The 13,261-nt window shown below is 31.4% G+C and overlaps 1 protein-coding gene across 1 annotated transcript; it reads right to left on the bottom strand.

The window, feature by feature from the left end:
- Positions 1 to 5,351: 5,351 nt before the first annotated feature.
- On the bottom strand, positions 5,352 to 7,207 carry LOC111630519 (zinc metalloproteinase nas-6-like). The gene is made up of 6 exons (XM_023374637.1): positions 7,198 to 7,207; positions 6,218 to 6,291; positions 6,085 to 6,157; positions 5,887 to 6,007; positions 5,645 to 5,820; positions 5,352 to 5,575 (listed from the first exon to the last, which is right to left on the bottom strand). The coding sequence occupies exons 1-6, from the start codon at positions 7,205 to 7,207 to the stop codon at positions 5,352 to 5,354; spliced, it is 678 nt and encodes a 225-aa protein (XP_023230405.1).
- Positions 7,208 to 13,261: the final 6,054 nt, after the last annotated feature.

The following is a 13,261-nucleotide window of genomic DNA, read 5'->3' as shown; positions in this document are numbered from 1 at the left end:
CCTGTAAAGAGAGTTCAGAGCATCTAACTAGTGATCGTCGAACTCTAAAAGATCTTATCAATAGTACGCATCGTGTACACTGCATCCAAAAACTTTTTTCTCATGTTCTTCTCGTCATTCATCGGTGTGACACACACTAACGTACTTACGTGCTCGCACAAAAAATCCAAATTAGTTAGATCAGGTTATCTCGGTGGCCCTGTTTGTGGGAAAGATATTTTCCAAGAACTCACGAACAAATGTGCTGGGCACTGATCATGTTGAAAGCACCCACGTTGTCTCATTTGCCAAGGAATTGTCCTCCAGTAAAAGCAGAGGATTTCCTGGAGAAACGGAAGAATGAAAATATATACATGTAATTTAAAAAAAGTAAATGATAGTTATTACTTTATCTAATACTAGTCACACAATGTTTTAATTAATTTTATAAGAATTGGCAGCATACTTATCAGTTAATTTTCGTACGCAACATTTAATTTTCGGAGACGAAATAGAATATAATTTAGAAGAAATCGTAACTAGAAAAATTCTTAATATTTACTGTTTAGCATAATGAACAGAGGGACGAGATACTAAAAGTGCTCTTTGAAGCTTAAACTAGTATTCATTCACATTACTCGTTTTTCTCACCAAAATATTTCTAGTGACTTGACCACCAGTGACCGTGTTTAGTTCTATTTATTTATAATACATCAAAATGGAAATGGGTGAACCCTGTTTCCAACGCTTATAAAAATTAAATATAAAAATTTAATTCACCTCTCTGCCATTCTGAATAGAGAAATTCTTACTGTAACTAGGTCATCAGGAAAACAAAAATTTCATATATCAATCAATTCAGATAATCAGATTCAAAATTTACTGTTGTTCCCTTTTTCTATGGAACAGAGAACCCATCATATGCATGCAACTTATTTCATGCATATGATGGGTTTCTCTATTCTATAGAATTTCTGGTATTTTTTCATTAGTGGACACTAAAAGTGCCATTAAAATAACATTACTTTAGGTCTGAATCTGACGTTCCGGTATAGTTAATCGAAACCTCCTGCCTCTCTTCTTTACACATCTGATCTCGTTGTTCATCTATCTAATCGAGATATCTGTCGTTCTCAAGATTAAGGAAAGACAGACGGACGGACGGACGGCCAACAGTGGGAATTTACAATATGCAAATCTACAATTTTTTCAAATTACAGTCCAATACGTAATAAAAGCATTTTTACCCACTTTGTATACCCGTAAAAACTACGTAACAACTTACGTAAAAAAAAAAAAAAATTTTCTTCATTATGGCAAGTAATTACTTCAAAAATAATTTAATAATTGTTTAAGATGTCCACTTTATCTGATAGACATATCAAAATGTTTTATAATTCCACAAATAAGCATATGCTATCAATATTATAGAACAATAAATATTAAACTATTGATATTTATTTCGTGTGTATAGAACCACATGCGGCTAACTCTAGACTATGCAATTTGTATCTGTTACATTGAACACGGTTCTACTTGGGTCCACTAAGAGATATGTAAAATTTCAAACGATTTGTGTACCTGTACTTTGCATCATACAAAATAGCAAATTACTCGTGTTTTGATCAAATTGTCAAATTCAGTTTTCTGCAAATTACGATTTATTACTTAGGAGCTTATTTTTATATACCAAGGAATTATTTTTTAATTTTGTAATTCAATTTACTGTGTAAACTATTGATTTCACAAAGAAGTCATTTGTTGAACAACCTAAACAGTTTCCTGAAGACTGTTCCTTACTCAATGACACGAAGAATGAATTGATGAGCTACAGCAACGCAGCATGCAGGCGTTCTGTCAAGCGAGTTCTTTCCAGCTAGCCAGCTAGTTGGGGTTTCGTGCCGAACCCCAATCTGCAGGCCATCTGGAGTTTTCTGTGTATTCTTCACGTGTATAATTCCTAAATAGGGGCCAGTTTTTAGCACAGTTTTTTTCGGGGGTATTCTTCCCTGGTAAATTGCCCGTATGTTGAGTTACCATATCTTATCAGATCAAACCAAACTATATTTATCTGATATAATATTGACGTCTGGGATATTGATATATTTTTAAAACAGCTCAAACAAAATATTATCTAAATAGATAATCTAAAGAAGAAAATATAATCTAAATACTTAGATTATACGGCGAAGAACATGATGACAATTTCCATTTCATCTGTTATTTACTTTCTATCATTCTGTCGATTGAGTAATCAATCATCTAGAAAAATATAAAATTAAATTTGTCTTTAGTCATGACTAATATATGCAATCAGCAGGCAATCAACCTTCAGTCGAAAAGACTCGTAAACAACCTAAAATTCCTTTAAAAGTAATAGAATTTTCCCCAAAACGTTAAGCAAATTCTACCTAAATAAATTTGCTCCAGAAGAAATGCATATAAAAATATGTCTTTTGACAATCCAGAAAAATTAATTTTCACTTTAGGGTGCAGGCGGTGTGGACACATTTGAGCGAAAGAATCATGTGGTGGAGCGACCTACTCTAGATCTCGCAAACAATTATGATTCGTGTGACCTTTGGATGCTCCTATTCGTCACCGAATCTCCACTGACCAATATGAGCAGACTTTACATTCTCCCTAAACTATTTCTCTTTCAAAACTTCCTCATCCTACTGATTTCTCCCTAAATTCAGGGGATATTCCTAAGTCGGCAACATCTATATAATCGAGACGGGTTGATAATAATAATAATAATAATAATAATAAGCGCAGAGCCCAAACGGTTAGGAGTTGAAAGTTGAAATTTGGTACACAGTTAGGGTACGTCAGGAGAATGCACACTAAGAAGGGATTTTTCGAAATTCCTTCCCACGGGGGAGAGGGACAGGATTAAGTCTTAACACTTCCATCAACAATGGAAGTGTTAAGTAACAATGGAAGTGTCAACAATGGACGTGTCAACGATGGAAGTGTTACGTAACAATGGAATTGTTAAGAGAAAGCGACGTGCAAGGTGCAGATGCAGTTTTTTTCGTTTTTTTGCGGGAAATCAAACATTTTTTAAACCCATCTAAAAGTTCTCTAATTAGTCTGGGAACAGGGGAACCTAATTCTTGCATTTTGTGAAAACGGGTAAGGTTGACTATAACGTAAAAATCTTAATCATCGATCTCGTTACTTTTGCCCGAGAAACGCCGGGCCTACCTGCTAGTTGGAAATAATTGACTAAACAACACTGCTACTGTCTTAAGAACTCTTCGCAGCCATTGGATAAATGTGAGGCTGCAGACAGGGTCAGAACTCTCACTAAACGTAATTTAGTATTATATTGTAAAACAGAACAATTTATGATATAAATATGTCGAGTAGATACGAAAAACATGTATATCTCGAGAGATCAAAGTTCGCATGACGGAGTGAGAAGAGAAACTTTGACTTTAGTGCTCATATAGATAGTTAATAATGAAGAAATGTGATAAAATGGAATCCCTCGTTTATTAAGAATATATCTTATAAAATATATTTTAAAAAATATAAATGAACAATAAACAGTGTACAGTCGACCCCCCTATAAGATCATTGATTTTTCCGTTTTATCTGAGTCACTTAGATTTTACAAATACGTGTGCCGGGCTGTGAACGGCTCACATATTTGTAAAATCTAAGTGACTCGTACAACATGTAATTCAGATAAAACGGAAAAATCAATGATCTTATAGGGGGGTCGACTGTAATAAAACAATAAAATCGCTCTGTGTAGAATAACAGATCAACATAAAATGCAGTTTAAAATGTTACCTACCCACATGTATTTAAAAATAAAACAGTTTTTGTATATTCATGTACTAAAAAGTATTTATTGTATTCAATTTATCTATCTACATAATACATAGTGTGTCTAATACAAAGTAAGAATTATTTAAGGCAGAATTTCACAAAAAGACATGAGAAACTGTACACTGTATCTCTTCCTGGAAGAGTCGAACACTCAGGCAAGTGTAACTCGTTTTTCCATTCGTTTATTTAATTCAAAGGTTTTAAATACACCTCCATGGAAAATACGCCCTAGGAATGAATGTTGACAAATTTGAAGTTACATTTTGGTTATAAACAACAGTGGCCGAGTAGATAATACGCGTGGTCAGCCCGTTGGCTATGTATGAACCTACGACAAGTGGTAGTTGGTCATGTGTTTGCACCTTCCCAACAAGCTAGCCAAGTGGAGTTTTCTGAGTTTCAAGGAATCTGTATTTGTTAATAGAATTACAGTACTTTAATTAATATTTGGGAACATCTGGTAAAACGGAGAAAGAAAGATAAAAATTTATCAATCTCTGCATCTTTTATGTCTTCCTTTGATGCAGTGGATGCTTAGTTCCTGTTGAATGGAAATTAACCAAAAGTATGGCCGCTTCGGGAGTAAACACGATTGGTCGTCAATTTCCCTATAAAAGGGGACGACACCTTCACTAAAGTCTGTTTTTGTCATCCTAACAGCCAAGACATAGTTGGTCACTGATCCAGATATATAAGAAGAAAAGACAGGTTATACGCTCGTTTATTGTAAGCTCTCTCAGTCAGCGATTGTATCCCACAGTTTAGCCAAAAGTTCCAGTGATATGTTAACCTTTTAATTTTTAATTAAATTAGCTTTGTTTTACTTACGGTTGTCTATGTATATATTGCATACGCTTAAATTTATATCTTAATAAATAGGTTAATTTATGTGTAAAAGATTTGTTTTCCTTCTGTACTCGCGAACCGACACGACCTCTCCACGACCCTCCGTATCCGAAATTATTAGCCGAATCAGCCATCCAGATTCGGGATAAAGATAGAAAAACTCGAGTAAATAATAGCCAATTACCCAAAAAAGATTTTCTGAAAGGCATTCTCCTAGGCAGATTGCCCAAGTGTTTCGTTGCAGTAACTTAATAAACGAGTATATTATATTATTACTCAATACTGACAATATAAACCTCTCGATCAAATTACAGATAAATTATTGTTGTAAACGTTAGCAACAAAACTATATTGCCGAGATTTACCTTATTGAAATTGAAGTATTGTGAAAATACCAAGCGTGAACGTTTCAAATCGTAACTATTCACCGATACAAATTATGGAAATTTTTCGTCATTTTATGTAAAATGACAGTAAATGATTTGTTTCTTCTAATTTTTAATACAGTTTTCCACATAATGAACCGAATTCGAGTTCAACCGCATTCTTTCCAAAACAGGTTCAATTGTTGTCTATTTTAATTCGAAAATATCCACTAAAAACACACAAAAAATCGAACGAATAGTTTGAGCATTTACATTTATTTAATGAAAAATTATGTTATAATTTGATATATTTATTGTTTATTGACATTCGTACAACCTTTTGATTCTGTAAACATCGCTGGGAGATAAACCACTCTTCTGAAACGGTGATAGCAGCTGTACTCCTGATTTAGCTTCCATAGTCATCGACTTACTATCCTTAGAAGCCGCATAATTTCCATAAATCATGATAGATTCGGGATCAAAATCATTATAAATAGTAATTAAATTCCGATCAAGAAGTTTAAATTGATCTACATACTCTAACAATATAGAAATTTGTATTATTTTTAACAAACTAAACGAAAATAACGATTTAAATCATTACTTACTATCTTCTATATTCTTCCAGTAAATAATGAGATGATCGTCTCTATCAGATCGATTCTGTTCGTGGTAGAAGCCGAGTGCGTGAACAATTTCATGCACAATGGTACCTACGTATTTACATTTTTCTCCGAGAGATAGGTGTTGTTCACCTTTAACTCGACCAACATAAGAGGAACATCTGAATTAAGTTAAGAATATTATAAAATAGATAAAGTGTTGTATTAAATACAAGAGCAAAATTTACCCGTTTCCGTTAATGAATACAATATAATCTGGTTCATATTGTCTTTCTTTGAAAGTGATGCATCCTCCTGTTGCATTATTAATGTGGTTCATTGCTTTTGTGATTAAATACTTCATATTTTCTATTATAAATAATGTTTAGTTAAATTAATAAAATGACTATTGATATTAAGTTCGAAATAGATTTAAGTGAAATTACCTGAAGATCTGTGGATTGTATAAGGCACTATCCCACTATTCCATCGACGTGAAGGTTTTATCGCATTTCTCATCTAAATTAAAATTGAAATTAATTTAATTACATCCATATCGTTGATAATAAACAAACTTACTTCATTATCTTCCATTCCCATAATGTCTCCTAGAAAAAGATCAGGGTTTTGTAAAGCTTCGGTTGGTAGATCGACTAGAAACAGTAAAAAGATCACGTTGTTAAGAATGTAAAACTTCGAATATGTGTTTTAAATCAGTAAAAAGAAAAAAATGTTACCATGTCTGGCAAAAGACACTGTAAACAATGCAAATAAGAGCAACATTTCTTGCGGTGTTATAATATTAATGCTCCTTACTTGATTCTTCGCAAAGTGAATTGAACGTGTCTATTTACGTGTCTAAACAAAAATCATTATAGATAATTACTATAAAAGTAATTTTAATAATTATTTAATATATCTCTTTTATTTGATATCAATATGAAATGTTTTATAATTCAATAAATAAGCATAACATATCGATATTATAGAAGAATAAATATTGATATTTATTTCGTGTGTATAGAAGTACACGCGCCTAAATGTAGATTTGGCAGTTTTTCACCTGTTACATTGAACACTTTCTTGACTTATAGAAGTTTACATATTACTCTATACAAAAATAGTTTATGGTTAATGTCAAGCATTATTCTTATGTAAAACAGTTTAAAATTAGCAATTATGCTTGAGACCATATCGAAGTGAAAGAAATAAAAAGCTTGGTTTAAACTATGCCTCATAAAGTGTTTGATGTTAGTCCAATAAAAAGAGGTCTAAATAACATTAAATTATATGAATTTCACCAAAATTCGTATACATATAACTTAATTATTATAGTATATATGATAATACATTTTAATGTTGTTTTGAGCTTATTATTATGTATTCGTATATAAAATTGTAAAAAAATATATTACAAACTTGAGTTAAGAAATTAAATCTTAATTGTTGTCCTTATAATTTTGTTAAACACTGTTGTATAAAGTTAACTATAATACAGATCCACCAATGGCAGAATGAATAAAATCACTAAATACTAGTAGTTTGTAGTAGGTTCTCACCTGGGTACATGATGTTTTCGGGGTTTACTTTACGTTTGTATCACCTAAATAAGGAATACTCTTTATATAAAAATCTTTCGCGAGGTACTTCTATGGAGATTCCCACCTTGGCAGATTGCCTTTGTGTCGCATTATCGTATACGTATAAAACAAAACTTACTTTTGTCTTTTTCCCCAGTTCTTTACGAATGAGTATACAGATTTAGCAATAGAAAAAAACCAATCATTTATCCGAAGAAGTAAGAGATATTGCTGAGATGTTTTCTAGTTAAATATAAATACACATTTAGCCGTTGCATACATCGATAATGAGTAATGGATAAATCAATTGTTACTCTGGATTATGACTAATCAATTATCTATCTAAATATCCAAGTCTGATAAACAAAATTTGTCTTTGATCATGATTAATTTAATTAATATATACAATGAGCAGAGTTCACAACTTTTTGTCGTAAAGACTCGTAAACAAACCTGAAATTCCTTTGAAACTAATAGAATTCCCTGTAAAAAGTTAAGCAAATTCTATCTAAATAGATTTGCTCCAGATGCATGGCATATAAAAAAATTATATGTCTGTTGACAATGCAGAGAAATAAATTTTCACCTTATGGTGCAGGCGGTGTGGACACAGTTGAGCAAAAGCATCATGTAGTGGGGCGACCTGCTCCAAATCTCAACACGACATTGTCGTGTGCGAACAATCATGAGTCATATGACTTTTGGATGCTTCTATTCCTCACCGAGACTCCATTATCCGATGTGAGCAGACTTTACATTTTTCCTAAACTATTTTCCTTCTAAAACTTCCTCAATTTTGTTATTTTTCCCTAAATTCAGGGGGAATCCCTGAATTGATATCATTGGAAATAATTGAGTAAAAATATCCAACACTGCTTCCAGGCAACTGTCTTAAGAGTTGTTCGCAGCCAATGGATACACGTGAGGCTACAGAGTCGGGTACCCTTACTAGACAGGATGGTATCTCCATATGATAAGTGGAAGGCATTACTCGGCGTCTCCACCAAACTGTCGCGGAAACAAACGGAAACCAGTCGTTAGGAACACAAAGGGGTATTTATTCACTCAGAGAACGTACAGCGCAACTACTGCAGCTTGCAGTACGAGAACAGTTACGGAGAAGCAGTACAGTTATTATACTACAGAAACATGGTAGAAATATGTAAATGCTAACAAATTACCATGTGTTCTCAGACAGGGAGAACGTATCCACAAAAAAAAGCAGCATCAACGAGGTTAGAACCTGAGAACGTCGATCAATAGGCAAAGACGGTAACTCCTTGGACCATGAACGAGCCGCAGCAATATAAATATGTCGATGAGATACGAAAACAATGTATATCTCGAGAGATCGGAGCTCACATGTTGGAATAAAAAGTCAAACTTTGACTTTGGTGCTCATATAGGTAGCAAAATAATGAAGAAAATGTGATAAAATGCAACCCCTTGTTTATCAAAAACATATTATGTAAAAATGATAGAAATACTAAAATGACAAAAATGTGAACAACACTTATTAAAATGCGAAAAATTGTCCCAAAGTTCGACTAAACATCTCTGATTGACAAGGAATAGCACGACTTTGGATTAATTACGATTTTGATCAACCTCGGTGAGGATATAGTGCATCCCCAACGACTGCTATGTGCCAAGTAGTTAGGGGCAACACTAAAAATTAAAAGCGAAACTTAAACTTGAAAATTTCACATTCACTTAGAACCTTTAGAGTATCTATTAATTACAGGATAAGTAGTGGCTCACTGGGGTCTTGCCAGTTTCATAATCATGGTTAACATTAACGTATTTTTTTGCACATAAAATTAATTTTCAAATGAGCATGTATTCTTCGATATATGGCGAAAGTGTTATAATTTTTTTAATACTAACCACTTTTCTATTTTTCTCGAAAAATCGACCGTAGGCTAGACAGTATAACTTAATATGTTATACTTAATATAAAAAGTTTATCAATAAACAATAATAATGACAGTATATTGAGTTTAAAATTCTCTTTATAAGTGGAAAATCCCAATTGAGTTCTATTAATTACGTTCCGGATTTAATGAAGATTTTACTCCTTATTAAAGTTTACAATTTTTTAAAAATAAAACTCATCCCTATCCTTAAAATTAATTTTTTTACTATTTTATAGTAATTAAATTTATTAAAACTATAAAACTTTTTATATAACAAAATATCATAACAGCGTCACACACAATTTTATATATTATGCATAATAATATAAGAGTTATTTTTAAAATCAAATTTCAAAACAGCCGGGAAAGTTACGCAACTCGTTGCTGGTTTTTTAATTATTTCCATAAACTACTTTCTGATTAATTCAATTTCACACGAAATTTATTAATTTGTATTTTATTTTATATCTTAGCCGAATTCATATTAAAGGACACGAATATAGATTGAATAGTTACCATATATCTCTTATCACTTTAATAATTAATAATTAATAATCTTCCTTTGTTAATGATGTTAGAGCTGAAGAGCTTTCCAATATGCCCTGTGTTAAAACTTATGCTAATCATATCAAAACAATCAAGATTTACATAGCGATCATTAAAATAATTTATTTCTCTCAACTTTTAATTACATAAAGCAAGAAAATGTCGAGTAGACTATACCAGAACGACATCGTATATATAATAATTACGAAAACCTAGTAAACATTTCGAAGAATTATATTTATTTCATAACAAATTATGACACGACAATTTAATATATTTGTGATTTATTCACATTCGTACAACCTTTTAATTCTGTAAACATCACTTGGAGTTAAACCATTCTTTTCATACGGATCTAACAACTCTACTCCAGACTTAGCTTCCATAGTCATCGACTTCCCATCCTTAGAAAATGCGTAATTTCCATAAAGCATGATAGATTCGTAATCGAAATCGTTATAAATAGTAATTTTGTCTGGTGTAAGAAGTTCAAATTGCTCTTTCGCTCCTAACAATATAAAAATTTGTATTACTTTTACAAACTAAACGGCAATATCAGTTAATGATAACTTACTTTCGTCTATGTTCTTGCAATGTATAATGAGATAATTGTCTCTATCAGATCGATTCTGTTCGTGATAGAATCCGAGCGCGTGACAAATTTCATGCACAATAGTACCTACGTATTCACATCCCTTTCCGAGAAATATATATTGTTCAGATTTAACACGACCAACACGAGAGGCACATCTGAATTAAGTGTAAGAATATTATAAAATAAATAAAACATATTTTAATCGGTAGTGAAAAATTTACCCGTCTCCTTTAATAAATAAGATATAATCTGGTTCATATTGTCTTTGTTTGAAAGTGATGCATCCTCCTGTTGCATTATTTACGTGATTCATTGCTTCTGTGATTAAATCAGTTATATTTTCTATTATAAAAATATTAAATTAAATGAATAAAATTATTTATTGTTGTCAAGTTCGAAATATGTTTAAGTAACGTAACCTAAATATGGGTGGATAGTATAATACACTATTCCTCTTTCCCAGCGAAGCGAAAGATCCGTTATGGCATTTCTCACCTAAATTTAAATGTAAATTAATTTAATTAATTAAGCGTTGAAAAAAAAACAAACTTACATTTCTGTTTCGAATTCCAATAATGTCTCCTTGGAAAAGGTGAGGATTTTGTAAAGCCTTAGATGGAAGGTCAACTAGAAAATTGTAAAAATATCGCATTGTTTTGAATGTAAAATTTTAAACATAAATGTTAAATTATAAAGAAAAAAAATGTTACCGTATCTGGCAAAAGACACCGTAAACAAAGCAAATAAGAGATACATTTCTAATGAAGTTATCAGTAATGCTGCACACTTGAGTCTTCACTAAGTGAATTGAAAGTTTTTTGATTTACACAATAGTCTTCTATAATCTATTCGAAAATCAATATGAATAATTACTATGACAGTAAGTTCAATAAATCTTTAAGATTTCATCTTATAGAGATATGAAATTTGTTATAATTTAATAAATAATTATAAATTATCAACATTATATAAAAATAAATATTAAAGAATTGTAAATTATTTTCGTGCGTATTGAAGTATATGTGGCTAACTATAGATCTCGTAGTTTTTCACCTGTTATATTAAGCTCTATTAATATTTGTGACCATACAAATAGAAGAAAAGGTGGTATTATGGAACACTGCGGGTATTATGGAACCACCCCATTTTGAACTGATAATAAAGACGAACTGTAGCAAATTGTGACTGAACTAAACTAGGCAGACATCCATAGCAAGGGGAAAACGCGTTTTACTTCAGTTAAACGGTTGTCCGTATTTAATCAGCAAATTTGTTTTTTTTTTTTTTTTAAATTCGTAAGTTTTGAATGCTAAGTGAATTTAATTATTTTTAAAATATAAATCGTGAAGTTGTAGGTTCACTGGTGCATGTATTCCGTTCCAGAGACTTAAGGGTACATATTAATCTGTGTGATGTTTACATCTTTTAAATTTTGGTCTTGACAGACATAAGTTAATTCGAGATTGCGATGCGTGAAATATGGACCCCATTGGTGCTTTTACAGTAATATGGAACTCAACTCCTCCGAACTCTCTCTTTGCAAACAGACATTCGTCCGGAGCAATTTGTGATAAAGACACTAGGTAGAAAGTCAATTCTTCCTGAGAAAAATTGCTGTTGGAATATATATTGTTGATGGAAGTCATATTTTTCTATTATAAAAGCATTTTTGCGATAAAATCCATTGGAGTAAATAATTTGGTAATTATTTAACATTTTTTGTACTTTCCTATTTGTTTTTGGCTACATTAAAGCATTTCTTGAAAACATACAGTAAGGTTCCATATTACCACCCGATTTTTTCTAAGCCTACTTTCTGACTTTTTGTATAAAAACCTTCAAAAACCATATTTATAGTTACACTAGCGAAAAATACAATTAGGAACATTTAGTTTAATAGTTACCAGTACTTTTCGCACAAAAATGTGGGTGTAGTTATGATACCTTATTTACAATTCACTAAAATGTAATTGGGGTTCCATAATACCACCTTTTCCTCAATTGAATATCCCAATCGGTCTGAAAATGCACATTTATCATTACACGAAACAGCGAATTTTTTATAGAGATTTGAAGTTTGGCCGTATTTTGAAATTCCGTGTTTTAAAAATCTCACTTTCTTACTTAACCTCTTCTTGTTTCTATACCAACGAATTATTTCTCAGTTTACAATTCTATTTGTCGTTCTAATAAAAAAAATCATTTGTCGAGAAGCGTAAGTAGTTGCCAGATTCACATAGAAAGTACTCTAGATAGACATACCGCTGACAGATTGTCTGTGTTTAGTTGCCATTTTATATACAATAATTCATTACTATCCGTCTTGTGAAATATTAAAAGAACAGATTAATATTAAATATTGAAACTATAATGGAAAATCGTAAGAAAAATTTGGTATCAAGAAGATTTAATTATATTCGAAAAAATTTTAATATAATTTTATTGTTTATTAAATTTTTCTAATTAAACATTATAGTACCGTAAGATTTTTTACAAATGCCACATATAACTACTTCGCGTTTATTACATTGAGTTAGGCTAAATTGTTGAGCTCAGGCATCACAATATGCAAACAATATGCTAAGAAAGTGTCTCGCAGGAAGAGTTTTTATAGAAAACTGGCCCCAATTTAGTTGTTAAGTGAAGAAATCCCGGAAAATTGGATTATATAACCAGAAAATGTGTAGGGATGAATGGATCCTCATCATATAAAAAATTTATCGAGTTATTTTAATATATACAATACACTATTTTTATATAAAAGTGGTCAATACGAAAAAGAAAATTATTTTAAAAGTATCGTTTTAATTTTGTAAACATCGAAAACACCAGCTGTCCACGATAGGATTAAACTGGAAACAAGTGCGTGTAATATAAATATTTTTAAAAACATTGTAGTTTATGTGATATTTTATCTAATGAAGAATTTCTAATAGATAATATAACATAAATATTTTAAAATTTAATACAATAATACAATAATAAA

The sequence above is a fragment of the Centruroides sculpturatus genome, unplaced genomic scaffold (assembly GCF_000671375.1).
Source record: "Centruroides sculpturatus isolate CEXI.00-Female unplaced genomic scaffold, Cexi_2.0 scaffold587, whole genome shotgun sequence".
Taxonomy (NCBI): Eukaryota; Metazoa; Arthropoda; class Arachnida; order Scorpiones; family Buthidae; genus Centruroides; species Centruroides sculpturatus.
This window is presented reverse-complemented; position numbering and strand designations above follow the sequence as displayed.

Coding starts and splice junctions, on each gene's coding strand:
- LOC111630519 (XM_023374637.1), bottom strand. Junction 6,158..6,217: donor TGGGAATGGAAGATAATGAA/GTAAGTTTGTTT, acceptor ATTTTAATTTAG/ATGAGAAATGCGATAAAACC. Junction 6,008..6,084: donor TACAATCCACAGATCTTCAG/GTAATTTCACTT, acceptor TATTTATAATAG/AAAATATGAAGTATTTAATC.